Here is a 27,991-nt window from a genome sequence, read left to right as displayed (position 1 = left end):
CTCTTTCGGTCCGCTTTTCTGCCACCGTCTTGCCCTTTTGGGCTGCTGTAGCTTTCCTCTTTACAGGCATTTTTGAAATACATAGCACACGGTTAAGAAAAGAGAAATCCTTATATCATAGCTCTATCGCACGATCTATGAAGAAATAAGGTCATTAATTCCTAAAATGCCCGCAGCTCACCCTAGGACGGAACTGCTCTGATACCACTTTTGTCACGACCTAACAGGAGGGCCACGATGGGCACCCGGAGCTAACCCACAGGGCACCTCTCATTGTACATTCACATTCATCTCTAGGTGAGCCACATGGCCTATTAACAATTCTATGGCATTATGGCCTATTAACAATTCTATGCCTCAATAATGCCATTTCCAATGGTTAAAATATTTTTTTATATCAACATCAACAACTATGCTCATATACATATACGCTAGCCGACGAGGCTAACAAAATAATATACCAAAATATGAGCCGACAAGGCAAAAGACATTTACTATACATGACTATCTACGAGCCTCTAAGAAGAGTATGAAGCATCATCATAAGGACGGGACAGGGCCCCGCAATGCCCATATGATTGTACACAAAAGAATAGTACTAACAGCTACGGCTCCGAATCAAATGGAGCTCCTCTATGCAGTCTCTGAATATGCAGTCTATGGGTCAAATCTATCTCCCTGTCCACCTGCGGGCATGACGCAGCGTCCACAAATAAAAAGACGTCAGTACGAATAATGTACTGAGTATGTAAAGCATAATCAATAACATAATGGAAGCATGAGAAATAACATAAGATAGAAAAGTCATGGGATAAAAGAGCCATTTATACCTCTAGCGACGTTCATCATATTTACTTACCCTCTTTCTAATGGGAAACTTCCATTTCATACATTTATACATATAGTAGTATCATACCCGACCATAGAGGTTCGGTGTCTTACGTACCTGACCATAACAAAGTTCGGTGTTATACGTACCTGGCCCTACCAAGACTCAGTGTTACTCGTACCCAACTGCAGTGGTGTGCGCACGATAGATATCACACCCGTCCATATAAACTCGATGTTCTTAATAGTCATACTTTAATATATAAATATATATACATAAGGGTACATACATGTCCTCAACATCATCATCACCATCATTATTTTCATTAAATCCTTCCTTAGAGGATCAACTATCATAGGATGGGACCAATGGTATCGTGAGAATATCAAGATCATGAGCTTTAGTGATTCTAGGAATGAAGTCATCATGGAAGATACTATGGATTAAACATCGACAATATCGTAATCAATTAATCACATTCCATTAAGTCTTCAAAATTCATTCTCATGTTCAACTTATACTAACAACTTCACACCAAACCTTAGCACATTTTCATACAATGCTTCCTCATCACTATTATTACCTTCCATAACAAGATTATATCCATATCATACTAAGAATCATGACTCAAGTTAGCTTACTACTCAAAAACATCATAAAAATTACATTTAGACCTCATCTCCTACTTTCTCCTTCTACCCAAGTTGTTCAACAACTAAGCATTCTTGATAACATGAAATAAGCATGAAAACTAACTTTTTATCTCATAAGAATGGTCTTTGTAGCAAGCTATCAACTCATATGGTAACCCTAGCTTCAATATCCAAAGAATTCTTGAAGTCTACTAACCCTAGCAAGACTTCTAACACATGGATATCTTGATTCTTGCCTCTTGATCTTTAATTTCTCTTGGATTTGTTTTGATGAGGTGTGTGGAATATTATAGAGCTCTCAAAAGTTGTGGAGAAGATGGAAAATGAAAAATAGAACTTGGGTCATCTATTTAAAACAAGAAAATAAAGCTACCCGTCGGGATTTATGCGGTCCGTATAAGTGACCGTATAATATCACCAGTGGTGACCCTTCACTATAACTATTATACGGACAGTTATACAGGACGTATAAAGTTATACGGACCGTATAAGTGGTCGTATAACCCACTATTTTCCTAACTTTCTCTCGTTGATTCGTTTGACCTCCAATCCTTGTGAAACCTTCTTGGCACTTGCATAACACTTCATTAACCATACAATAAGCTCTATAGCAGCCCCTCAAGACATCGCTAAATACGTATCAAATCAACTATCACGAAAACCCTTACAAACATGACTAACATTCACTTGCTTTAACAAACTTAGTCTCACATATCCATATGACCTCGAAATCTTATGATACGCACTTTAAAGCTATCTAATACTCTCCTTAATCTCGTAAGAACTTCATGTTCGTCTTAATCTCACATTAGTCTACTCACAAGGCAACAAATCCGAAATTTCTGAGATGTAACAAGACTCCTATATATGCCTTATTTCGGGATTTTGTCCCACTTTTCTCCAAAACCTTACTCTAAACCGACTTTTGTGAGGTTTCTTGGTTAGAGCACCCAAAAACTTTGCCAAGATAAGCCTCCAAACATTAATAGCTACTAGTTAAGTTAGCATGTATGATTGTTGTGTAACCCATGTCCTTGTATTCATAAGATTCCTAGAGTTCTCGGTCAAAGCTTCGGATCAGCAACGCGGTAGGAGAAGGTTGCACGCACGTTCATGGTAGCTGCTCGGCATCGAGGTAGTTATGATTTACTTGAGTTAGAATTTGATTAGTGAAACGTATATATGACGTAGAATTGACGGGATAAAGCATGATTAGGTCTTCGAACAAGAAGTTCGATTGGACATACGAATTACGATAGGTTGACATTGTTAGCATTAAAAAGGGCTTGTAGTAGTGAGAAACTTAGCTAATTGTTCTAAGAGGGATATTAGTGTTGCATGTGTAATCATGGAAGGTTTGGAAGTTTTGGGCGTGATGCGGTTGTAAATAGATCTTAGTATAGGTTGGATTACGATATGTTAGGTGACGCGTACTTTACTATAGTAATTTCTGTTGTGCGTATGCATGATTAATATCGAGTTCTAGTATGATTTGTGGTGATTCGATTGGTACATCACTGATTTTGGCATCGCCTCGTGTTTATGATTTGATTATGTTCAACTAAGACATTATGGATAATAGCTCGCAATGGAAACTACTAATAACATATTGTGATGGATGATACTGATAATAATTGAAGATGGAACATATACATCTACGTAAGGCACATTTGACAGGGGGTGGCGATGTAGCCTTGTTATGAACTCATGGTCCGAGGTCCGTTCCGGAATGAGTGGTACATGGACACCATGGATCCCCTGCAGGTCATGGCTATTTGGGGAAAACATTACCATTTAGCATGTATGTACATAGTTGATGAGAGACTACAATTATTTCATTGCACTTCCATAATATATATATTGCTTGATGGTGTGTGTGAGTCTTATGGCATCATATTGAGGTATGACTCACTTTTGAGATTTTAAGAGTTGGATCCTTTCGTAGTAAAGTAATTGTTGCTTCTCTTGCATTTAATGTTTATGTCAGGAAGGGATAAGAATGGAATACTTAAATTGGGTGTTTCATTGTTCATGGGTTGTTGATAATTGTTATAGGAATAATCTGTAAGTAGATAGCAGCTGAGGGCTGTCTAGAATCATATTACTATTGTGTCTGCCGGTTAATTAATAAGTTCGTCATGTTGTGGGAATAAAGGCGGAATGTAATCAGTTACGATAGGACGAAGCGGTATGAAGAGTTGTCCCAATTTCTTATTTTCGAGTTATGAATGTTTGAAAGTCTGCGAAATAGATGAGGTCGTTGGGTTATGTTATTCCTTTTTATGCGATTAAGTAAGTGATATTAATAGAGGGGCTCAGAGTAATTTCATGATGCGTTGTTATTTAATGGGAATAGCTAAGAAGTGTAATCGTTAATTAATATATATGTTTATTCTGTTTAATTTTATATTATATTGCGTGAACTAATCTCAGTCGGCCTATGATGCTTATCAGTACATGTGGTGTACTGATGCTACTCTTGCTACATTCCTTTCGGAGTGTAGGTGTGTTTTCAGGTAATTTCTTTAAGGGTTCTTTATGTTGCAGCGGTAGATATCCTCTGGCAGCTTTTGTGTATCTCCTTCCAGACAGAAGCTGTGTCATCATTTTATTTTCGGTCTATTCCTTGTATCATAGAAGCTCTTGTACATGTCTAGACTAGATCCCGGGAAATGGAAAGTTTTCTCTTGATTTTATGAAAAGGATTATGATGTTTTCTACCTATTACTTATGTTAGTAGTTACATAGTTGTAAAGACAAGTTTTCAATAATAGATTGGTTCGTAAGGGTTCGCCTACTAGGTGATAATACAGTAGGTGCCCGCGCGATCCGTAATTTGGATCGTGGCATTTGCAAAATGTGCTAGCTATCCTTCTCAAAGAGTCACATCCCTAGAACCTCAACGGGGGTTTGGTAAATTTGATCTAAAGAGGAATCACAATGAGATACTCAGAATCAAAGTTAAAATCAAAAGACCACTATCTCAAAATCAATGGTTTATTGTGAATTGTGTATGACCAGAATAGAGGATTTCCCTCATGTCATCTAGGGACTTGAATTTAACAATTTAATAAGCCTCATCTAGGAGGAATAATTTAGGTTCAACAACAAAGCTCTAAGCTTGGGCAATGTGCTATTTCATTAGATGGTATCCTGGAGTCTCACCCACTGTTTAAACAACTAATGAGTTCATCCATTTAAGTTCCATCTTTTCGACTTACTCTTTGTCAGGTTGAGCTACCATAACCCCATCAATAACCCGAGAAGGAATATAGGATAGGTGCATACCATTTTCAGCCTTGCGGTTTCCTGTGAATAAGCTAGTCCAAGCAATCAAGGATTGACCAGGTTCAATCGACACTACTCCTGCTTTTCCTTTCCATTTGTCTTCCTTCCTAGGCCGCACTCTCTTCTCTGGTTCTCGCTGTGGTTTCACCGACCCAGATTTGGATATCTAGATTGCTTGCTCCATAGTTGGTGTACTCCGCCCCCGCTGGTGTTGACTTTCGCAACTGGTGAAGGCTCCATATTCAATTTCTTCAATGTAGTGTTAGGTTGAACACTAGATCTTTTAGTGCTCATGATACACTCACTACACCAAAAGAGGTTTTTAGTGGCAATATATTTTTCTTTTAACAGCAATAGTTATTGTCACAAAAACATTTACGAGCAATTGGTTAATGTCATTCGATCCAAGGTCGCTCAAGCCTTTAACAGCATTTATTGTTAGGGCTGAAGCTTGGTATTGCCGGTAATAATTGATTCTAGAATATAATTAACGGCAATTAAATTATTGCCGCAAATTAATTACCGCTAAAAGCATATTTTGTTGTAGTGACTGTTCCATTGGTACAGGGGGGAGCTGCAACTTTGACATCTTGAGGTTTCCCCCTCTTGCATGCGAGCTCCAGCAGATCTCCCAAAGGTGACGAGTTGTTGTTGTTCCTTGCAAGGTCTTCCCCTTCCTCAACCCTTCCCTTTAGCCATGGATACACAATGGTGCAGGTTAGACTAACACGCATCGTCCCATGGAAAAATTTCTTGATTACTCCTTCTGTTTCAATTTATGTAAACCTATTTTTTTTTTTAATTCGTGTCAAAATAAATGAACTCTTTTCTAATTTGGTAACAAATTCACTTTATGAAATAATTTACAGCCACACAAATATTCAAGATTTATTTTGATCCACAAGTTTCAAAAGTCTTCACTCTTTTTTAAATGTGATTCCTAGTCAAATGGATTCAGATAAATTAAAAACGGAAAGAGTATTATTTATGACAAACCTCCCAGGAGCAGTTTTTAATTGCATTGAGAACAAGTTAAGCCATAATTAAAGGGTGTGGTTTACGATTGAAGGCTTCATGACAAATCAAATCAATGTGTCCTTAAAAGTCAATTTTGGTGACAACTGACAAAGATGTAAGCATGAAACAAATGTAGCATAGACCATCAATTAAGCATCCTGGCCGAAAATATAAGCCATTAATTGGTAGACCACAACAAGTTGTTGCAAACTGGCTTTTAATCAAATGTGAGTATTTGACAAAAAAGAGATTTTTTTCTTCTTATTATTCTTCTAGCTTTTATTTTGTATGTATTGACCTTCTCTATCCATGTACTCTTTGCTAATTGCCATAATATTGTGATTTATACACTGATCAAATTTATTGCTTGTAACTGGAAGAAGGTTTAGAATTTGAATAAGTATAATATCATAGCTACTTTAAACTGATACTCTTTAATTATTTTGGTATATACTTTCTCGTTCCTTTCATTGTGTTCCAGGGAAAAAAAAAACAATAACCTCCAATATACGTACAGTCAAATCTCTTTATAATTGTCATTCATTATAACGGTATTTCACTATAGCGGCTTGATTTTCTCTGGAATCGATTTTTCATGTTATATTTACTTTTCTATAACAACATTTTACCTATAACAGCAATGACATTCATTAAAGCGGTACACTCTTTATAAAATTACCTCTCTATAACAGTCATACTAAAATATTGTGTAAGAAATTTTGTAAGAAATATACTATGTATAAAAATAAAATATTAAAATATTTATGGTAATCATCATTAATGTCATGCACATAGTAAATTTCAAGTACAAAGAGTCAACCGTTAAGTTCTTAGACAGCTATTGAATTCCTTTTTGCTGAAAGTTTGGACAAAATTCTTCGTCAATTCAAGCGTTATATTATCACTAAGAGACTGCAGTTTGCGAAACAACCTACAATTGTAGAATTCTTACATCAAACATGAAATATTTAAATTCTCAATTAATTTTAAATGCATATGTTCCTTGAATTTTAATTATTTATCGGTATGGTCCAACTAGTTATAGATTTATTAGTAATTAATTAGTCTTTTTAGTTTTTAATTAATGAGATATGAAAATCAATTGCAATTTTAAAATTAACAAATTTTTTTTTTGTTTATAACATAAAAAGTAAAGAAAAATAGTTGTTTGAGTTCTTTTGTTTATAACAGTTAAATGAGATCTAAACATCAAATATATGCATAATAGCACCTCACTATAACAGCCATGAAATTTTTGGACAAATGCTGTCATTATAGAGAGGTTTGACTGTACTTGTAATTAATACTTTTTCCATAATTATCTGCAACATGCAAATTGCTACTTTAAAGATATTCAACCAAGAAGGTGTTAATTTGGGAAATTCAGACATTCAAGTTTAGACTAAACATGCAAAACTATTACATGTCATGACGCAATTAATTTTAGCATTTCTGACTAGGCCTGTGCACGAATCGGTTCGGTTCGATTTTGGCCGTCATCGAGTTGAAATTTCGAATTTCGACTTCGTAAAATCCTCAACCAAACTCGATCCATTCTAGGTTCAATTCGATTCGTTTTTTATTATTTCGGTTCGATTGCACAAATCGATTTATTCGGTTTGTTTGAAATTTAAACAAGCAATTATTTTCATTTCAGCTTGAGGCACCATGAATATCCAAGGCAAGGTGTGCATGAAGACATTCATTTGCACCACTTCTGAAGTTAAGTGCAGAGAACACGCTAAAGTAAATGTAGAGAAATAGGAACTAAGTTCAACCATTAAAATCCAGCAGCATAGGTGACTAAGAAAGTAGCCAAAGCCCAAATGTAATGCAATCCTAAATTTAGTACATCCCTGATCCCACAATAGTTCAATAGTAAACAGTAATAACTAAAGTAGTGGCAGGCAGCAAAAGCAGCAAGAAACGGCCTAGAAGCTGGCAGCTGGCAGCAACCATCTCCTTTCCAACCAGCAAGCAATCATCTCACCAAGCAAGCATGGTCTGAAACTTGAAAGAATAAGCAGTCATTAGTGCTATAAATTTCAAAAAACAGTGTTGAATTGAACAAACGGATACCACCTTGAAACCCACTTGAGAAGAGAAGACGGTGTATTTTGATTTTACTTGAGAAAGTGAGTTTGAGAAGACAGAATACTGAAAGTCTAAAAGAATATTATAATATTAGGTCTAGGAATTTTAGGATTTGGGCCTGTGCCGTGGGCCCCGTGGTATAAATTATAAAATATAAAATGAATATTACTTCACCATTATTAGCATATATATAGTAATTAGTGGCATATAAATTCGATTTGTTCGGTTCGGTTCGGTTGATAATTAAAGTCAATCGCATTCGAACCGTTAAATCGTAATATTTTACAATTCCATTCGTAATCGAAATCGAATTGTATTATCCAAATTGAATTATCCAAATTATTTCGAATCGGTTCGAAAATTCGAGTTGAACCGATTTGTGCACAGGCCTATTTCTGACCAATATTTTCATTATTGAAGCAATTGGAAAGTTTTCTCATTCTTTACCTAATGAGGACAAGAAAGTGCGTCAGCAGGTAAAGGAAATAAATGTCATCACCATTGAGGTGGCTATACTGTTAAGTGCTATCCACTTTTATTTTGGCCATAGCTCCCAATATTTAATTTTTTTTCTTGCTTAGCACACTATCAGTGCAAAATTTTCACTTTATACATGGTGGTGCGTAGTTTTATAAAGGAGCGTGATTATTTATCTAAATTCTACTACTATTTAGTCTAGTCGTCAATTATCATAAGCAAAGAGAAAAAAAAAAACAACTCACAATCAACATTTGCATCAAACTAATAAATGCACCACATTCGTCTGTTCTATAATTATTTGTCACTTAATCTCTCTTAAGTGAGATGTATTCTTATTTTTATGTATAAATTATAAATTACGTTGTTAATATATTGTAAACATCAAGTATAAATAAGTATTTTCATAGAGAAATATATCCAAGTTATCCTCCAAGCCAGTGGCGGAAAATCACAATTTTCTAATAGTGTGCAGCATGCAATTGTACCAAGTTCATTTGAACCCCGGACTTTTAACGTGCAGCGTAAATTTATGTATACAAATTTTACTAAAATTACCATAAATAGTAATCCATAACCCCAATTGCTACGGGAATGCCGTTTAGTTGGCCTATGCCTGTTTGAACAGTCTCAGTTAATCCTGTCTTTTTTTTATAAGAATCAATACGATCTTTATAAGGCTCCTCCTCTGAATGAAATTCAATGGGATCCAGAGAGAGATGGTATTTTATAAATACGTAATTATATTAACTATTTCTTTCTTTTCCAATCGCCTTGAAAGGACAAAAGAGAGATCTAAGTTTGAACCTATAGTCTAAAATACACAATGGGTTCAATATTAAAAATCTTAAATAATAAACTTATAAAATTATTCTTCAACCGCTCCGAGTTCCCCTTGTAAGCTACTTGTAATATGGGCCACAAAACCAGCTGCCCTGCCTTCACAACCAGAGGAGTTGGGGTATAGTATATTAATTGTTCCATGGAAAGCTACCTCCCTATATAATTAATTGCAATTGTGGTCTGCTGTCTTTGTTATCTAGGACAATTTAAGACAATCAGAATTTAATTTCAGTATTCACGGGTTTCACACAATTGGGCCATCTTTGTTTCAACTTATGAATCTTTTTCCACCCAAAAAACAAACAATGAATTTTAAAGGAAATTAATGAATTAACAGTGAGAGGAACCAATAGAGTTGGTACAATACAAACAAATTAGAAGTTTGAAAATTTAAAACTACATAATTAATGTGGCTTTTCGTTGCAGGGAAAGTGATGGTTAGTTTGTAACCTTATTTAATTCCAACAATGATAAGCTACTTTGAGAGGCTTTACAAAGCTAATAATTCTTTTTTGTTAATGTTTATTTCAAAATAATTAATAAAAATAAATTTAACGCGATACTAGATAATAGAAGCTGTTTAGGCAAATATATAGCTTATTAATTGAGAAATAGACCTAAATAGTCGCTCATCAAATAATATCCAGCAAACGTATATATTTTTTGTAAATTAGTGTATAATGTACAAACATATACATTTCTAATAAACTACGGTGTATATCTTTTTGTATATTTAGCTAGCGAATGTAATTATTTTTTGTCAACCGGACAAATGTGTAACTTGCGCATATCATCTAGTTGTAATGTAAGCCATGTTTCCCTTGGGATAGCACTCGATATAAATATTTGATTATGCAATGTATTCGGTTTTCCAATGCAGATATGTTTTCTTTATGGGTTTAAGTTTTAAGTATTGATGGTAGCCAAAAATATTTGCACAATCAGATAATAATTAAAGATAAATATCTTACTAAGTATTAATTAATAATTTAATAAAAAATAATAACTTACCTTCTATGACATGGTTATTTAGATGTGAAACTTACATAAATAGCTACCTTTTATTGACTTCTAACTAGATATAACTATAAAATGCAAAATTACCAAGCGTAGTTACTTTTCTTTAAAAACGCATGCATTTCTGTTTTTTTGAAATATGGAGAAATACAATGAACAGTAAACACGCTCCACTGAAATCAGGAGCTATTTATGGAACAGATTTTTTGAAATACAGTGAAATACACGGAAATACAAAATCGGGTTGAGTAAAAATAGGCTATATTTTTGGAACAGATTCTTATTTTTCTTTTTAAGTGGTAAGTTAAATTAAATCAAACATATTTCACGCATTCCATAACAGCTCACGAATCTCTCTCAACTTTTATCACAATCAAAACTTTTTGAATTCAAAAACCACTAAAGATCTGAAAACTTCCAAATATAGAAAAATATACGCTGGAATACAATGAAATATGGTTGATTGTTTAAGAAATATAAAGTTGTAGTATGCGTATATACAATGAAATATATCAGAAACTATTTCATAAATTAGAAATACAAAATGCAGAAATACATTGAAATACAGCGAAATAGAAAAATCGTGAAAACAAAGTGGAGTAAAAATAGGCTCTACACCAAAAAAAAAAAAAAAAAGGATAAATACATTTAAATACAACGAAATAATACACTGAAATATACTGAAAAATTAGATATACTGTTTGTTGATACACAGAAATACATTGAAATATACTGAAACATTTTATCAAACACTTGGTGGGCATGAAGCTCCACAACTCTCATCAATGGTGTTTCTACAATAACAACCTATTTTCTTGCTCCTAGATGATGCTACAATATCATATTGCTATAATCAATACTATTCTTTATCACTCATAAGATAAATAACACCACATGATTAGTAAACATAAGAAGGATTTTCCTCTTATTTCGGCCTATCCATGCAGATTTAGCAAATAAATTGTTATGTGGAGCTTCGGCCATTGGCTGGAGATCCTCCATCGCTTTTCTTGTTGCCACTGGTGTATTTTTGCTTAGAGTATCAATATCCGCCATTAAAATGGAGAGTTAGAGCTTGTTGAAGATACTCTAACAATGGCTGAAAATATTTTTAAAAAAAAAATTGAATGAAAAGTGAAGCTAAAGACGATGAAATTTATGACCAATTGAAGAGAAATACAACAAATAACATAACGAAAATTAGTTACCTGTAGAGTTTGGGTAACTGATAAGGAAGAAGAAGAAATCGTGCTAATTATGGTGAAGAATAATGGGAGTAAAATACGGTTGTGAATTGAAGATGTGAGAGAAAAATATTTGAAAAAAAAAAAGAGATTGTAGGTAAGTGGGAGAGAGGTACCTTATTTTTAAGGAAATATACTCCAGTTATAAAAATAAGTTATAGATGGTAATTTGATAAATAATTAAGCTACCTAGTACAATTGCATGCTGCACACTATTAGAAAATCGTTCATCAAATAATAGCCAGCAAACGTATATATTTTTTTTAAAGTAGTGTATAATGTACAAACATATACATTTCTAATAAACTACGGTGTATATCTTTTTGTATATTTAGCTAGCGAATGTAATTATTTTTTATCAACCAGACAAATGTGTGACTTGCACATATCATCTAGTTGTAATGTAAGCCATGTTTCCCTTGGGATAGCACTCGGTATAAATATTTGATTATGCAATGTATTCGGTTTTCCAATGCAGATATGTTTTCTATATGGGTTTAAGTTTTAAGTATTGATGGTTCAAAAAATATTTGCACAATCAGATAATTAAAGATAAATATCTTATGTTTTAAGTATTAATTAATAATTTAATAAAAAATAATAACTTACCTTCTATGACATGCTTATTTAGATTTCTGAAGACGCAAAATTTAGCACAAAAGCAACACATATTCTCTCCCATGCACATGGTATGTGTTGGGCCGAGGATAAGCCCAAATATTCTATCGACAAGTAGAGCAAAATATTGCGCGGATTGTCCTTCGTGTGGACTGGTCTTAATTTCATTTTTTTGTGTGGTATTTGTTCTTCAAAGGCACTGGTCTTTAATTTTTGTCCCTCAAAATGCTGGTCTATAATTTTTGCCGTTCGCCTAATATCATGAGTTTTGGGGTTCGAACCCCGACTCAGTAAAAAAAAAAAATCGCAAGGCCGAGTTTTGTAGCAAAATTAGGCCTATTCAGGCAAAAGTTGGGCCTTAAAGCAGAGTTTTGCAGAATTCCAACTGAGTAAAAAAAAATTTGCTTTAATGCAAACCCTTACCTTAAGGTAGAGTTTTGCCTTATGCACAAGGCAAAATTCTGCCTGATCAGGCAGAGATTGCAGTCAAACTCTGCCCGATCAGGGAGATTTTGAGGCAAACTCTGCCTTGAGGTAAAGTTTGAAACTCTGCCTGAAGGTAGCAAAACTCTGCCTTGCGAATCCAAACTTTACCATGATTTTTTTAATTTTTGACTGAGTGGGGTTCGAACCTGGAACCAAGGGGTTTTTAGCGAAGGACAAAAATTAAAGACCACCAATTTGAGGGGTAAAAATTAAAGACTACCCCCGAATAAGGATAATCGTGCAAATTATCCATCTTAATTTTTGCCCCTCAAATCGCTGGTCTTTAATTTTTGCCCCTACTTCTCATTTAAAGAAATTATGTGGGCCAAAGTACCCTTATTCACTAGTCTATGAAACTAGAGATTTTGGGTTCGAACCCCAACAGAGTAAAAAAAAAAAATCGCAAGGCAAGGTTCTCATAGAAACTATGTCTATTCGGGGCAAAGTTATGCCTTAAGGCATAGTTTTGTAGTATCCTACAGAACTGTCGGACAAGGCATAGTTTCTATATAATTACATAGGCATAATTCTCTAGGATTATTTAATTTCTACAGAACTATGCCGGATCCGACATAATTTTATAGCATAACTTAATTTCTACGGAACTACGCCGGACGTGGCATAGTTTCTGTGTAAGCATAGTTCTGTAGAAATTAAGTTATACTACAAAATTATGCCGGAAAAGGCATACTACAAAACTATGCCCTAAGGCATTACTTTGCACAAATAGGTATAGTTTCTATGAATATTTTGCCTTGTAATTTTTTTTTTTAATCTGTTGGGGTTCAAATCCAAAAAGTCAAGGATATTTTCAGTCACTTTTTTATTACTTAAAGTATCGAAGAATAAAAATTAAAGACCAGCGATTTAAGGGACAAAAATAAAAGACCGCCCCAAGATAGGGACAATCGTGCGAATTAGAGCCATAAATATGGGCTTGGCTCATTTCTTGAATGACTCCCTCTTATTTAATATGACAAAGAACTCTGAGAAGAATTTGTCCAAAAATAAAAGATTATGGAGAGCGCTTGGGTAAACTTACAAGCTGGTTTAACCAAGTGGAAACTGCAATTTCACTTGACCAGAATGACCTTGAACTAACTGTTGACACCCAATTTTGTCCCGCCCTGCCTAAATATTTATTTACATTTCTGGTATTTTTGGCCATTTTTTTTAAAAAATTTTTAATTATTTATATTTTACTATAATTATTAGCTTTTATTAATATCGGCGTTTCATTACTCTATTTTCACCAGTTTTTATTATTATTACTATTATTGTCATTATTATTATTACCGATGTTATCGAAAATTCGCATTATAATCGTTTCAGCATTTTTATCATCCAATGCACACGTATCGCATTTTACGCAATTTATTAATAGCGTTTTTTATTTACTGTTGAACTTTAAAATATTATTGCACGGTTATTACCACTTTTTATAATCTTTATTATCCGAGCATTAATAATTACATATTTTTTATATTCCGGAATATTTTAGTCCGTATTAATTCAGTTCATGATCAAATCCTAAACTATTTGGGCTAAAGCTTAATTCATGAAACCAGCCCGCACAATGATCAGCCCATTAAAATAAAAATCAGCTCACCCGCTCCGGCCCATCTACAACACCCGACCCGGCCCACTCTTCCCTTCACCATTCTAAACCTAATCCTTATTCCTCCTCTCTTTCTCCCTCTCTCATACGTTCAGCCGCACACACCCCATTTCTCTCTCATTACTCCATTTTAGCAAACCCTAATCTTTCTTTAGTCTAGGACAGAGCTGTCACGCCATTTTAGTGCAAATTTTCGCCTTTTTCTTCTGCGAACGTTAGGCGCCTCTTCATCTCTGTCCCACATTTCTTCTTTCGTAAAATTGCCAAGCTCCTCATCCGAAAGGGGCCTTTATTTTCGCCATTTTTGTGCGAAAAGAATGCTTTTCAGATGCCTTTTCCCCTTTCCAGTGAAAGTCTCAACATTTTTTGGCAAAACTTTCAAAGTCTCAACGTTCAGATTTGAACGATTTGGTTTGACTCAGTTAGAGCCTTTAATTCAAAATCCCGCCCATTTTAAACAGAGGAGAAACCTAGAAGTGGAGTATAAATACTTGTTTTCATGACCTATTTGGGAGGTTCCTTCAGCCGCAAAAACCCCCTTTTGAAATATATACATTTTTCTTTATCATTATATCTCGGAAGATTTTTGAAGTATTAAGTGGTTACTCTTTCAATCCTGCTGTTATTTTGAAATCGAGAGTGATCGAGATCGAAGCCCCACTTGTTGCCGCACCCAAAGTGTCGGTGAACAACTTCTCTTTTAGTTTGGTTTAGTTTCAGTCTGGTATTTGACAAATGTTTTGTGTGTCCATACGTGTTGGTTGTCGCTGCTGGTTTATTTTCAGCTTAGTAGCATGGTAGCCTTAGGTGTGCTCGTAGTTAGTTAGTTTCGTTTCGGTTTAATAGTCAAGGTATTTAGAGGTTCATGTTTTATTAAGGGTTTAATTTTCAGTTCAGTAGCTAACAGAGCTTAGCTGTTTATGTCTCAATTTAGTTCAGTTAATCATGAGCCTGTTTAGCTGAATATTGATGCAAGTCCGTTCATCTATTGGTATAGTTAAATGATTTTATGTTAATATAAGTTATATATGGTTAGCTTGCTAATTTGAGAATGATGTTTGCTTTAGTCCAAGGTCAGTAGCTTTCATATTTTTCATCTTCCGGTTACGGTATGTAGTCATTTCCATGCTTGGTTATTTGTTTAGCTCGACATGTCGCTAGGGTGTATTTAAATGCGTATATGATGTAGTTCCACTGTCTCACTCAATTGCTTCTTGTTAGTTTGCCTGCATTATATGTTAGTTCAGTCTAAGACATGTTTGAATGCTCTCGATTAATGTTCAGCTACTTAGTTTGTTTTGCTTAATGTGGTAGTTGGTAAGAAACTATATTTAGCCTTTTAGTTTGTTTGCTTAGTGTTGTAGGTGGTATAAAACCATGTTTAGTTTGTTACGTAATGGTTTAGTGTTGCTTGTTGTATAATCGGTATATGCTAGATTATCGAATATAGTGGTCATTTAGTCTTGATAAAGGATCGTTGGTTAGTCGATGCGATTAGACATGGGTTAATCATGTGCTAGTTAGGTCTACACTGCTTATTTATTCTCCATTTGATTAGTGCTATATATTAGTTTGTAGTCTGCTAATCATGTGCATGTGTTTACCTTTTAGTTGTTCTATAGTGGTTCACTTTATATCTTGTTAGGTTAGCCATATGTATTTAGCTTATAGCAGCGTAGGTATCATCTGCTACTCTGTCTGAAACCTGTTTCCTGCCCTAACTAGTTAACTTGATTAAAAAGGGCATGTATCTTATATCGGATGAATATCTCTGATTTTAAAAAATGATGGCATTGTCTGTTTGGTTTGTAGAGCTAGTTCGCTTGTCAATGTTGATTGCCCGTGATAAAGAGAGTGGTTAAAATGGTTCATGGTTGATATTGACTTATTCGTCTGAGAGGAGGTCATTTTTCTCAACAGATTAGGAGTTAAAAATTAAATGTTTGCTCAACCCCAGTAAGCATATTAAAGAAAAACAGTGTGACTACTTGATAGAAAGGTTAGCTGTTAGTAACATGATAACTCAGATTGGTTTAAGAAATGACAATATGGTATGTTTGGTCTTTGTATAGGATAAATGCCGAGGCTACTGTGGTTGGTTAAATATGGCTATCTGATATTGTTGAGTGTAGTTTAGCATATACTTGTTCAGTCTTTGATATTTCAGTTTGGATATTTCTCTTTCTAATAGCACATTTTGTTGTGACAATTCAATATGTTGGTCAACTTTGGAATGGCATTCTGCCTAGTCATCAGCTTGCATACAGTTCTTTGAATGATGACACAGTCCAAGCCCATGTATACACGAGATATGCCTAAAATATACATAGAATATCTACAATTTACTTATCTGTTTTGAGTTTAAATTCTACATGTTTAACTTCATCTGTTGATTATATACTAATCTCCTCTCCTTTCATTTTGTGCATGATCGTCATATACGAGTCCGAGGGATTCGTTCTTCTTCCACATTCGGTGTTGGGCTAAAAGCCCAACGAAATCTTCTCCGTGTCCAACCCATAACGATAGCGTATAAAAATTTTCTTTGACCGAGGCCAACAAACCATGACAAGCGCACGGCTCAAAATAGTTAAGCCGAAGCCCAATGCGTATCATGCAAAAATCCTTAGAAAATGGGCTGAATCCACCTAACTTATTTTATGCCTTTATTTTACTTTATGCATAGAATTTGTGTTATTATGCAATTAACCCTTTATTTTGTTTTATTTTCTCCATTTAGATGAACCTTAGCAATTAGTGAGGTCTAGTTTAATAACGGGTAGTTAATGTAAGGAAATTAATAATTAACTCCATAAGTTTTTATTCTGTTCTCTTCATATTAAAGTCATTTATAATACCTATAATATTTGTCATTAGAACAATTGATTTTCAAATAGCATGACTACGTATTTTGAGCTACAAGAATCATGATTTATTCTTACTATCTTACAAAATCAAAAACGGCAGTAATACGCAAACATAAACTTAAATATACTTTATAAATAACTCTTCAAGTTTGAATTAATCATGCATTTTTCTTAATTAAGCATAGTTAATAAAAGGTAATGAAAGGGAGAAGGAAAACTCCATCTTGTCTATGTTCCTAAACTGCAAAATCAATTAATATTTCATTATTTGAGTTGTTTTAAGTATTTATCAAAATATTGCATAAACCTGCATTTTCCTTCTGCTTATATACAAATCATTATATTTTGCGAATCTCATTTTATCTAGCATTATTATTTATTCTCATTTAAAGTCTTAAACCTTGTTTTAAATATAATTTAAAGACATCTTTTATGCAAATTATTATTTTCAAATCTTATTTCAAACAACATTATTTTCCTTTAAAACCTTAGCAATAGTTACAAGCCATTTTCTTAAATTTTTAATATTACATTTGCGTCTTTAGCTTTAATTAATTAACCTAAGTTTGGTCGGATAGCAGTAAGTTAACGGATTCTAAAGGATGCCTAATCCCTTCCCTTTAGGATAATATAGAACCCTTACCTAGAATCACACTAGCTAAGCAGACTATTAACGGAGGTTAGTTTTACCTTACGTTAATAATTAGGTGCCCTAATTCACCTTAAAATTAATTAGGTGGCGACTCCTTAAAATCAATCAATAGGAATCACCATATATTTATCTCTTACTCCGATAGGTTAAAATGGGGTGTAACACTAACTACTTGAACTGTGGCAATCAAATATTGAACAAGTTTTCAGTCTATGCAGGTCTTTCATTGTTAGCAAGAAAGTTACCAGTGTTATTATGATGATAATTAACTAAGTTTATAAGATAGGATTTTCTTCCACATAAAAAATCAAGGGCTTTTTTTCTGAGTCTAGAATTTGTGAGATTTGTTGATACTCAAAAGATTGAGTTTGTTATCAAGTTCTGGAAATTAGAGGAATTGAAACCATATTGAGGTTCTAGAATATATTTTTACAATGTATATCTGTCCACCAAAATAATTGTTGATAAATGTATATTTTTTATATATTAATGTATCATATACATAAAAGATACATAGTTTATACGTAATAGTGTGTGTGTGCGCGCGCATATATACATATATACATATACATATACATATATGTATATATATATAGATGTATATATATATATATATATACATATATACATATATACATATATATATGTATATATATACATATACACATATATACATATATATATGTATATATATACATATATACATATATACATATATACATATATACATATATACATATATACATATATATATGTATATACATATATACATATATATATACATGTATAGATATATACATATATATATATACATGTATAGAGATATACATGTATATATGTATATATACATGTATACATGTATATATACATGTATACATGTATACATGTATATATATACATGTATACATGTATACATGTATATATACATGTATACATGTATATATACATGTATACATGTATACATGTATATATACATGTATACATGTATATATATATATTGTATATATACATGTATATATGTATATATGTATATATATATATGTATGTATGTATACACTTGGCTAGCGAATATAGTAGGTATATTTGGCCGACCGACCAAATGTATAACTTGCCTATTGTATATATGTCATATAATACGACATAAGAAATGAAGTTGGCTACAATATCCACTCAGATTTGAAGGGGGTAAAACATTGGAATTTAAAAGTATTTTATCTCATTTTTAAATAATTCATTTCACTCAAATCACAAAATATTAGAACTAGCACAATAATTAGCACAACTAAATGATCCGACTCTTTACAAGATCCTTCCTCATCCTAGTCCCAATAAGAGGGGGGAAAACAGTCAGAAATAGTAATATAAAGAAGAGATGAATTATCATTTTCCCAAAAACATGTCTGTCCGTTTAGAAATTAGATAAGATTCTACGTACTTTTTAGTTTCACATCTCTAGCCCCCTCGTTTTTTTCATTTTCTTGTGTGCTTCCTCACTCACATTTACAATGCATCCCTCTGGAATTTACGCGATTTTCTATTCCCTCCTTCCCGTTTTGTTCAATGCCTTTGTGTGTTTAAACATCACAAGGATTTTTAAGAAACTTTAACGTGACATTAAGCAACTTCTAGACTTGCTGGTATTGCAGTGCCTTCTACAAATTTAGCCTTGGATTTCACTGCTCTTGATGATTTCGTCGAAGATGATGAACTAGATTTTGGTGAGGAATTTGCCTTATGCTTCCTCCTTTTCTGCTTCTTACTATGAACATGAACCTCCTTATTAGTTGGATTGTCCTTGTTAATCTCTGATGTTGATTGCCTTCTATTTGATTCTCCAACTACTTTCAAACAAATAACCAATGCAGAAAAATAAATGAGTTTTAACTTCTATATATATACTAACAACATAAAAAGTTTCTTAGACTATCATGTTATCTGAAAAAATAATTACATGTAATCATTTATGATAAATGGTAGTAACCTGAAAAATAAGGCAGGTAACATGATACAACATGGTAAAATACAATAAACATAAGTTAATTGTATTTTTCTTGAGTTAGATGATTCAGGCTGAGGTATAATTAATCCCCCATTTGATTTTTGGTGCAAAATCGCCTTCGCTGTTAGCAAACTGGTCCATTTATACCCCAATAATCAGGATAAAAGCTCATATTATTGGTTAACTTTATAGTTCTTGACTTAGAGGATTCTGGCTAGGCATAACTAACATCTTTGTGAAAGTTTCAGAGGTGTTAAGTACATTATATATAGTAACATAACTAGGTGATTTCTTTCGATCTGCTTAATTCTTGGTGGCGGAACTACTTGTTACCTACGCTAATAAAAAATACCAAATACCCGATGAAACAATCGAGGTGCACATAAACTGATCACTCAAACACCACCATTATATAAAAGAATGTACCTCAGATGTTATAATCCTATATTATACGGCACTAGTACGAGCCAATATATAGTCCACCAACCTACATTATTTTTTAAGACAAATAGACCAGAATAACTGTCCCTTTCTAGGGCCTAGTTAGACATCTCGTGAAGGATGAGCCAAAATATTTCCCTGTCGTGAGGCAAAGAACCTTAGTGCAATTAAAACTAAAAAAAATTACCTCCCTTCCTTTTAAATACTAACATATTCTCCCTTGGTTTCTAAAATATTTGTCATGTTTCGCTTCTCGATAATCAAATTACATAAACTTTGAGTAATATTTTAAGATTATGTTTTTTTAAATATATTGAGATGAGTACAATTGCAACTTATAGTACTTTGATATGGTTTTTGAATATTCAAATTTAATTTTACAATATTGAATTAATCTAATCTAATTTAACTCCAAAACTTAGTCAAATTGACTTTCGAGAACAAACGTGACAACTATTTCGGAACAGGGATTAATAAGATATTTTTCCTATCAATAATTCAACATAAAATTGGACAACGTTATTAGTTTCAATCAATATCTCGACCCGTGAGGAAACCCGAGTTGCCATTGTCAGATTAGGACACTAGACATGTGATTAAAAGCAACATATATATCAAATACTCTGTTTAATCTTTTGCCTTCTTTTTAGATGATAGAATTATGTGTAGCAATTTTTTAAGGCACATTTTGATCAATCATTGTTCTGTTTCAAGGAATTAATTTAAAGGGAAAAAGACGTTTCTTAAAACTTAAAAGCAATGATTACCTTGAGATGTCCATGGAGAAAGAGAAGAACCAGCACCAATAGAAGCTACTGCAAAATCAGGCCCTTTCTTGAATTGATTCATCTAAATTGCACAACCAAAACCAAACAACAAATTGTTAGGCACGGAAAAACCTTGTTAAAAAATGAACATTAGATATAATTGTTCGGGGTATGAATATTGTCCAAGATCATATATTTCATTCACTAACACTTAACACCTCTCGCACGCAGGGGTGGATTCAGAATTTTAGGGATATGAGTTCTGAATTTTATAAAAAGACAACTTACTAAGTTTTGGATAAATATACATAATAAGTAGATTTTTTAACACAAATACATAATTTTGGCCAAAATAATTGTATTCTACTGAACTCGTAACTAGACATTTAAACAAGGATTGACAAAACGAGTTGACAAAGAAGTCTAGCATTGGATAAACCATAAGCAAGGGTGTGTCTATCTCTAATACCATATTAAGTAAATCCACATATACTGAAATTGGCCTAACTTCAAAAATTAGCTCATTATATAAAAATTGCCTAAAATTATATAATAGATAGCAATTTATTTCCTGGACCACATAGGACACTGACAAACATTCAGTACAAAATGATGAAATTGCATATGGGAAGATGCATAATTTGTGGACCAAATTAACATGATGGGTAAACAAGAACATACCCAACTTGGTGCATTATTGCCAGAGGGGCCATCCCAACCAATATGTGCCACATGTTTAACATCCGTTGGACATCCAATCTCCAACTCCCTCTCTTTCACTGCTGTTTAATCAAAAACACATTTTCTAAATCAACCTCAAGCTATGTTGCTCGGACTTTTTAAAAATATTGTCGGATACATGTTGGATCATCTAAAATGTAATGTATTTTTGGAGGAACCGAGATGAGCATTTTAGAGAGTCCGAACAACATAACACTCAAGAACATTTCAAAAAGAAAACCTCAAAAACATATAATCTCAGATTATGGAAACAAACATTACCAAAATTATTAAATATATGTTTGAATCCTTTGAAAATCCCCTTCATCTTGTTTCCCATGGAAGAGACTATAAAAGCCCAAGCCAAAAGCCTGTTATCAGAAATGAACAGAGCAAATGTGTAAGCACCATAAAATGTCAATAAATCATTCCCTAGCATAACCAAAAGGCAAACAACATTGAAAATATTATAAAACTATACAATTTTCATAATATAGAGAGGAACAAAAAATCAAGAACCGAACCATGATGATCTCCAACTAACTTGCCATCTTAAGATGTATAGTTTAACAAATGTGTTCAATTGAACTAATATTTTTTTTTTATAATAGACAGAATATATGATTTAAAAAAACCAAATTCTGAATCTGTCTCTAAATTCTTAACCTTTCATGGTTTATTCACTTTTCTTTATTTGGGATATAAAAAGTAGAAAAGGAAAAGCAAAAGAAAAAAGAAAAGATAAAAGGAATAACAATAGTATACCTTATTAGAGCAACGGTGATACCATACACGAAGATGTAAATGGAAAAAAGAAAGCTAATTCTCCGTCCCTTGACCCTGCATTTTCCATTATCTTCCTCCAAATAATCTTGATATAGAAATGTGATAAGCATTCATGAAAAAAAAAAAAAAAAAAAAAAACGACAAGCTAAAGGTAAAATCCAGCTAGTTGGTCCATCAAAAATAAAAATACAAAATGTGAGAGTTGAAAATGAGAAAAGGGGACTTGAATGAAAACAAATGATGGTAATGTTTCTTGTTTTCTAGAGTTTTGTATAGATATTCAGAGGAGGGAGATAGAGGAGGAAGAAAGAGATAAAGGAGGGGAAGAATAACAAATGAGAAAAGAAAAGGAAAAGAGAAAGAATGTGAGAAATAGAGATGTGGCCAACCACTAAAACCTTCCCAAAAAAAAGGAAGGTGGGGAGGTAAACTTTACAAAGAACATGTACAAAGACAAGAGAACATTTAAATACAGAACTAATGTTTAAGAAATATTCCTCTCCATCAATTTTCTATAGTATTGTTTTTTTATCCAATTTTTGACTTTTTTGACACTCCATGTCATTTTTATAGGAAATTGAAGGTTCAAATGTGTTGTTATACTATTCGAAATTGCTTAACTTTTTCCGCGGTAAACCATCTGATCTTTTCATACTCTTGCGTAACAACAAAACCCATCATTTTAAATCTTTTATGTTTTATTTTGTATTTTGAAACCTCTTCTAAGTTGATATGGTTTGAGTTGGGACTTGAGTGCCTCGGGTGAGTTTCGACGAATCTTGAAATAATTTGGAATCGTACATTTTGCTGGCGAAGATTTGGTCATCGCGATGGGTCTTGTCGCAACATGGTACGAGACTTGTTCGTCATGATCTCGCTGAAGAAAAATACACAATGAGTATAAAAGTTGAGTTTCGAGAATTTATTTCATTCTTTACCATTTGTTGACTTGTAGAACTTAGATTTGAGAGATTTTTTTAGCAAGGTTTTCATCTATGATTTTGTGGTAAGTATTCTAAACACCTAATTGAGATTTTATATATCATGATTATTCATTGATTTTAAAATTAAGACAGATTTTAATGATGGAATTTGGTGATTCTAAGTCGTCTATCCCTTAAAATTGGTAAATTGATGATTTGAGCTTGCAAATGACCTCATAATCGTCTAAACATAGATTTGGACTCGTGGAGTTATCAGCAACCCGGATATGAATTTTGTTTCAAGGTTTGACAATAGAGGCTCGGGGTTGATCTTTTAGTTGTTGACTGAGGTAAGATACGATTGTGACTCAATGAGGGATTTTCCCCAAATTGAGCTTATTTTACATGTACTACGTATATGGAGGTACTATATATACAAGGTGATGAGTATATACGCGGAATCGAGTATTATATGGGACATATTGTTACTACTTGTTGTGCAATTATTTGCAAATTCCGCTACATGAGTAATTAGACATTCTTTATATGCTCGTATGATTTTGTAGGCATCAATTACATGGTAGTTTAACATTATTGAATATATTTATGTCGAATTATATGTTGCACTGATTTAGTCATGTACTGTACATCTGAATATTTATTTTGCATATATGTATCACAATAATATGTGAAATTTGGCGTGTTATTTGTCCATGCAGATTGAGTTATGAGCGTGTGAATTGGTCACGATCAGATAATTGATTTTAGGGCGTGTGAGTTGCCACGATCCTGATACTACACGTGGATGAAATAATTCCCTCACGAGTCACTTCTCTTGGAGAACTCTTGACAGTGCTTGCGCATGTATAAATGGTTGAAGCTGTCGAAAATAATATAAATGATGAACATATATTAATTCGTGAACTCATTACTGCATTTTTGTTTAAATGTTGTTGTGCATATTTAATTTATGCAATATTTGTGCTATGGTATTGTGCTTATAATAATTGTACAGATTTGAATAAGTGTTTTCTATGTAACTCTCGCCAGCTACTTTCGTTGGGGATGATCAATGTTACTTACTAAGTACTCCCTTTTTCCTTCCTGCAGATTTAAACTCGACCAACAGTAAAGTATGTGTACACTTGTTGCGAATTTGTTATCCTAGTTATTAGCTTTGTTCGCGATAGTTAGGATATTTATTTCTTCTTTTCTTATTCAGATATACTATCAACTGAGTTTGGAGCCAATTATATTAGCTTGTGTACTTATAAAAACAACGGAAAAGGGCCAAAAATACCCCCAGACTATCTCAAAAGGTCTAAATATAACCTGCATCCACCTATTTTGCTAAAAATACGCATCCGCTTACCTTTCTGGCTCACTTTTGCCCTTAAAACTAACAGACTTCTTATTTATTTTAATTTTTTACTTGCCTTTTAAAAAAAAACTTTTTGAAAAAAAAATTGTTTTTTCGTTATCTATAAAAAAAAAAAAAAAAAAAAAAAAAAAAAGGAGTTTGTTAACGAGACAAAGAAGGGTTTTTGAGCAACAATCATAAGGTGTTGGGCATCCAACCAGCTTCAAATAATTTGGGCTACGTTAAGGCCCACTCATGCAAGTAAGTCCAAATATTCTTTGAATTCATGAAATATAACACATTAATTAAAACATATTTATATATTTTATACAAGATTAATCTAACGTGATAAATTAAACATAAATATCAAATAGTCTTAAAATGATATGATTTTAGTATAGTAAGATCATAAAATATAGTAGAAAAATAACCGAACGTGATAATTAAATCACAAATGTCAAATTCTTAAAAGTGAGATGATCTACAAATACAACAGCTATGAAAGGTGACATTAATGCACTTCAAAACAATTACACCTGTAACATCACTACTCTACCGGTTGGAAAAGTTCATATAAGATGTAAATGGATCTACAAAATTACTACTCTAAATCTGTTCAAACAAAGCACAAAAATTGATTTAAAAAAAGCAAAATTTTTTTACCCAAGTAACTGGAAAATTCTGTGCCCGCATCCTCCATACTCTATAACCGATTTCACCTCTATGAATCGGTATTCCAACCATTTGGCTCGCAGGCAACTAAATTAGGAATCAATAAACCTTCCAAATCTAATTTGATGTTCAAAGAACTCAACATTCAGCAAAATTAAAACAAAATTGAGAATCTCATTTGTAAAATTCAACTAATTAACCACCCAAACAAGAATCCAGTATTGAAATGCATATAGCTAGACTAATTAACTACTCAAGCAAGAATCAGTATTGAAACGCATATAGCTAGTTTTAAATATTTTCGTCATTTTCATGCTTTGAAACTTTGATATGATATTTTGAAAGTTGTTGGTATGGTTTGAATAGGGAATCGAGTGGCTCGGGTGAATTTTGGCGCATCTCAAAATAAGTCGACATCGTAAATTATGTTTAATAAATAAATAAATTGAATCTACTGAACTAATAGAGACATTATTTAAAGTGACTTCCAAAAAGACCATTTCAATGCAAATTGTGGAGAGCACACTGAACTCAGAGATAACAACCAAGATATGATGGTTATTGGAACAAATGACGTGAATGATGAAGCAAGGTGAAAGAGAACTTTTCAAAAGGAAATAATGATACTACACTACTCGTTCTAGTTTATTATGTGAAAAATACTTTATTATGTCAACTATTTAAATCAAGAAGTTACAATTGGTCAAATAATATGAAAGGAATTAATTGCTTAGCCAAACTCACTTATAAGCGTTTTTCGACTTATATATGTATTTGGTAAATATTAAAGTGTTTGTAAGTCAAGTGCTTATAAGCTAAAAATCAGGCATAAGCCATAAGCTAGTTAGCTCAACTTGTAATTTTTCAGCTTATAAGCATTTTTAGTTTGACCAAAATTAAAACAATTTTATCCTTAATTATCGTTTGAAGTTAAAATTAATATAATTATCGTTTGAAGTTCCTAAGGGGTCGTTTGGTTGGAAACAAGTTGTCCCAGGATAACTTATTCTGGAATTGGTTATCCCTGTTTTACCCCGAAATCGGATAATAAGTTGAATTTATAAATGAGGTATAGGATATGTGGCACTTTAATCTATTTTTTAGTGAACAAAGATGTATATGTATATTTCGTTTATGAAATGGCCTAAATATGAGTTGATATGCTAAGAAAATCCGAGTAATGATATTAGGGATTGTATGTTTAAGTTAAGATCTTATGTGTATTCCAAGTAATATTTGAATAAGGAGATTCAATGAATTTGTTTGAACTGAAACCGGACCAATATCAGAAGAAAATCAAAGCGTGAGAGAGTTTGTTTGTATAAATATTCAAAGTACAAAGCTCTTGGATCTAAAAAGCCAACCCCCAAAAATGAGAGAATGTCTCCTATTTATAATTTCCCTCTATGGGCCTCCTATACATCATGGGCCCCTTTTAGGATAAAGAAAACCTAATGTTATACCCCATTTAGACGGGTTAAATTAGAGTACAACATATTGGAGATTCCTATTTTTAGCTTTATTTTAAGGAGTCGCCACCTAATTGATTTTAAGGTGAATTAGGGCACCTATTTTATTAACTAGGGTAAAGCCTAACTAAACCTCCGTTAATGATCTGCTTAAATTTTAATTCTAGGTAAGGGTTCTAATTATCCTAAAGGGAAGGGATTAGGCATCCTCTAGGATCCGCTAACTACGGTTTACTGGTCAAACTTAGGTTAATTAATTAAAGTTAAACAAGATGCTTCAGATTTTAAGAAAAAAAGGGTAAGTGTTGCTAAGATTTTAAGAAAATATAAGGATGTTGCTTAAAATAAGATTTAGAGAAAATATAATAATTTACATAAAAAGGAAGATTTTAAATGCCATTTAAAAATAAAACTTATAAAAGTTGCTAGGCTTTAGATAAAACACTATTTAGAATGAAATTTTGTAAAAAATATAATAAAAAGGAAACTTCAAATGCCATTTAGAATAAACTTATAACTGTTGTAAAGACTTTAAATAATAATGCTAATGCTATTTAAAAAAAATAAGATTTTGCATAAAATATCTAAATAAAAGAAAATGCGGCTTTATGCAGTGTTTTAATGAATATTTGAAACAACTCAAATGGTGAGATATCAATTGATTTTGCGATTTAAGAGTGTAAACAAGATTATGTTTTATTAGCTACATTTGGCAAAAATATGCATAATTTGGATAAACCTTAAAAGATGTCTACAGAATATTCTTTGATCCCTATTTGCGTGTTAGTGGTGTTGAAATTCCCAAGATAATATGATTCCTTTAACTCAAAAATATCAATTTACACTATTGAAAATCCATTGTTCTAAGAGTGAATATTATAAATACTATAAGTAATTTTAATATAAAAGAAGAAAATGAAACTTGTGGAACTGATTATTAGTTTTCCTTAAATTAACTATCCATTACTAAACTAAACCCCACTAAATTCTCCTATAATTCATCTAAACTAAGAGACAAATAAGATAAAGTGTTAGTCAAACAACACAAGTTAGATGCAATAAACAAAGAAAGATAAAATAAAAATAGAGGCACAAGAAATATAAATAAATGGGCTCAGCCCATTTTGGGCTGCTGCGATCATGCGTGCTGC

General features: G+C 32.8%; 1 protein-coding gene and 1 long non-coding RNA gene across 4 annotated transcripts; both read right to left on the bottom strand.

Moving 5' to 3' along the window:
• Positions 1-18,956: 18,956 nt before the first annotated feature.
• Positions 18,957-22,910, bottom strand: LOC132053452 (CRIB domain-containing protein RIC10-like). Of its 3 annotated transcripts, none has more exons than XM_059445494.1 (5): positions 22,396-22,910; positions 21,913-22,001; positions 21,592-21,692; positions 20,911-20,992; positions 18,957-19,544 (listed from the first exon to the last, which is right to left on the bottom strand). In XM_059445494.1, exons 1-5 carry the CDS (start codon positions 22,524-22,526, stop codon positions 19,318-19,320), a joined length of 630 nt encoding a protein of 209 aa, XP_059301477.1. In that variant the 5' UTR covers positions 22,527-22,910; the 3' UTR covers positions 18,957-19,317. The 3 variants fall into 3 exon arrangements, with proteins under 3 accessions (XP_059301477.1, XP_059301479.1, XP_059301478.1); XM_059445496.1 differs by having other exon boundaries at positions 18,957-19,541; positions 22,396-22,908; XM_059445495.1 differs by having other exon boundaries at positions 21,592-21,689; positions 22,396-22,905.
• LOC132053453 (uncharacterized) lies at positions 20,150-20,904 on the bottom strand. The gene is made up of 2 exons (XR_009414120.1): positions 20,331-20,904; positions 20,150-20,300 (listed from the first exon to the last, which is right to left on the bottom strand). It is a non-coding gene; the product is annotated as an uncharacterized LOC132053453 (long non-coding RNA).
• Positions 22,911-27,991: the final 5,081 nt, after the last annotated feature.

Source organism: Lycium ferocissimum, chromosome 4 (genome assembly GCF_029784015.1).
Source record: "Lycium ferocissimum isolate CSIRO_LF1 chromosome 4, AGI_CSIRO_Lferr_CH_V1, whole genome shotgun sequence".
Taxonomy (NCBI): Eukaryota; Viridiplantae; Streptophyta; class Magnoliopsida; order Solanales; family Solanaceae; genus Lycium; species Lycium ferocissimum.
Note: the sequence above shows the minus strand (reverse complement) of the source record. Positions and strands in the feature narration are given on the sequence as shown.

Coding starts and splice junctions, on each gene's coding strand:
- LOC132053452 (XM_059445494.1), bottom strand. CDS start 22,526: ATGCTTATCACATTTCTATATCAAGATTATTTGGAGGAAGATAATGGA. Junction 22,002..22,395: donor ATCACCGTTGCTCTAATAAG/GTATACTATTGT, acceptor TTCTGATAACAG/GCTTTTGGCTTGGGCTTTTA. Junction 19,545..20,910: donor TTCTCCATGGACATCTCAAG/GTAATCATTGCT, acceptor TTTGTTTGAAAG/TAGTTGGAGAATCAAATAGA.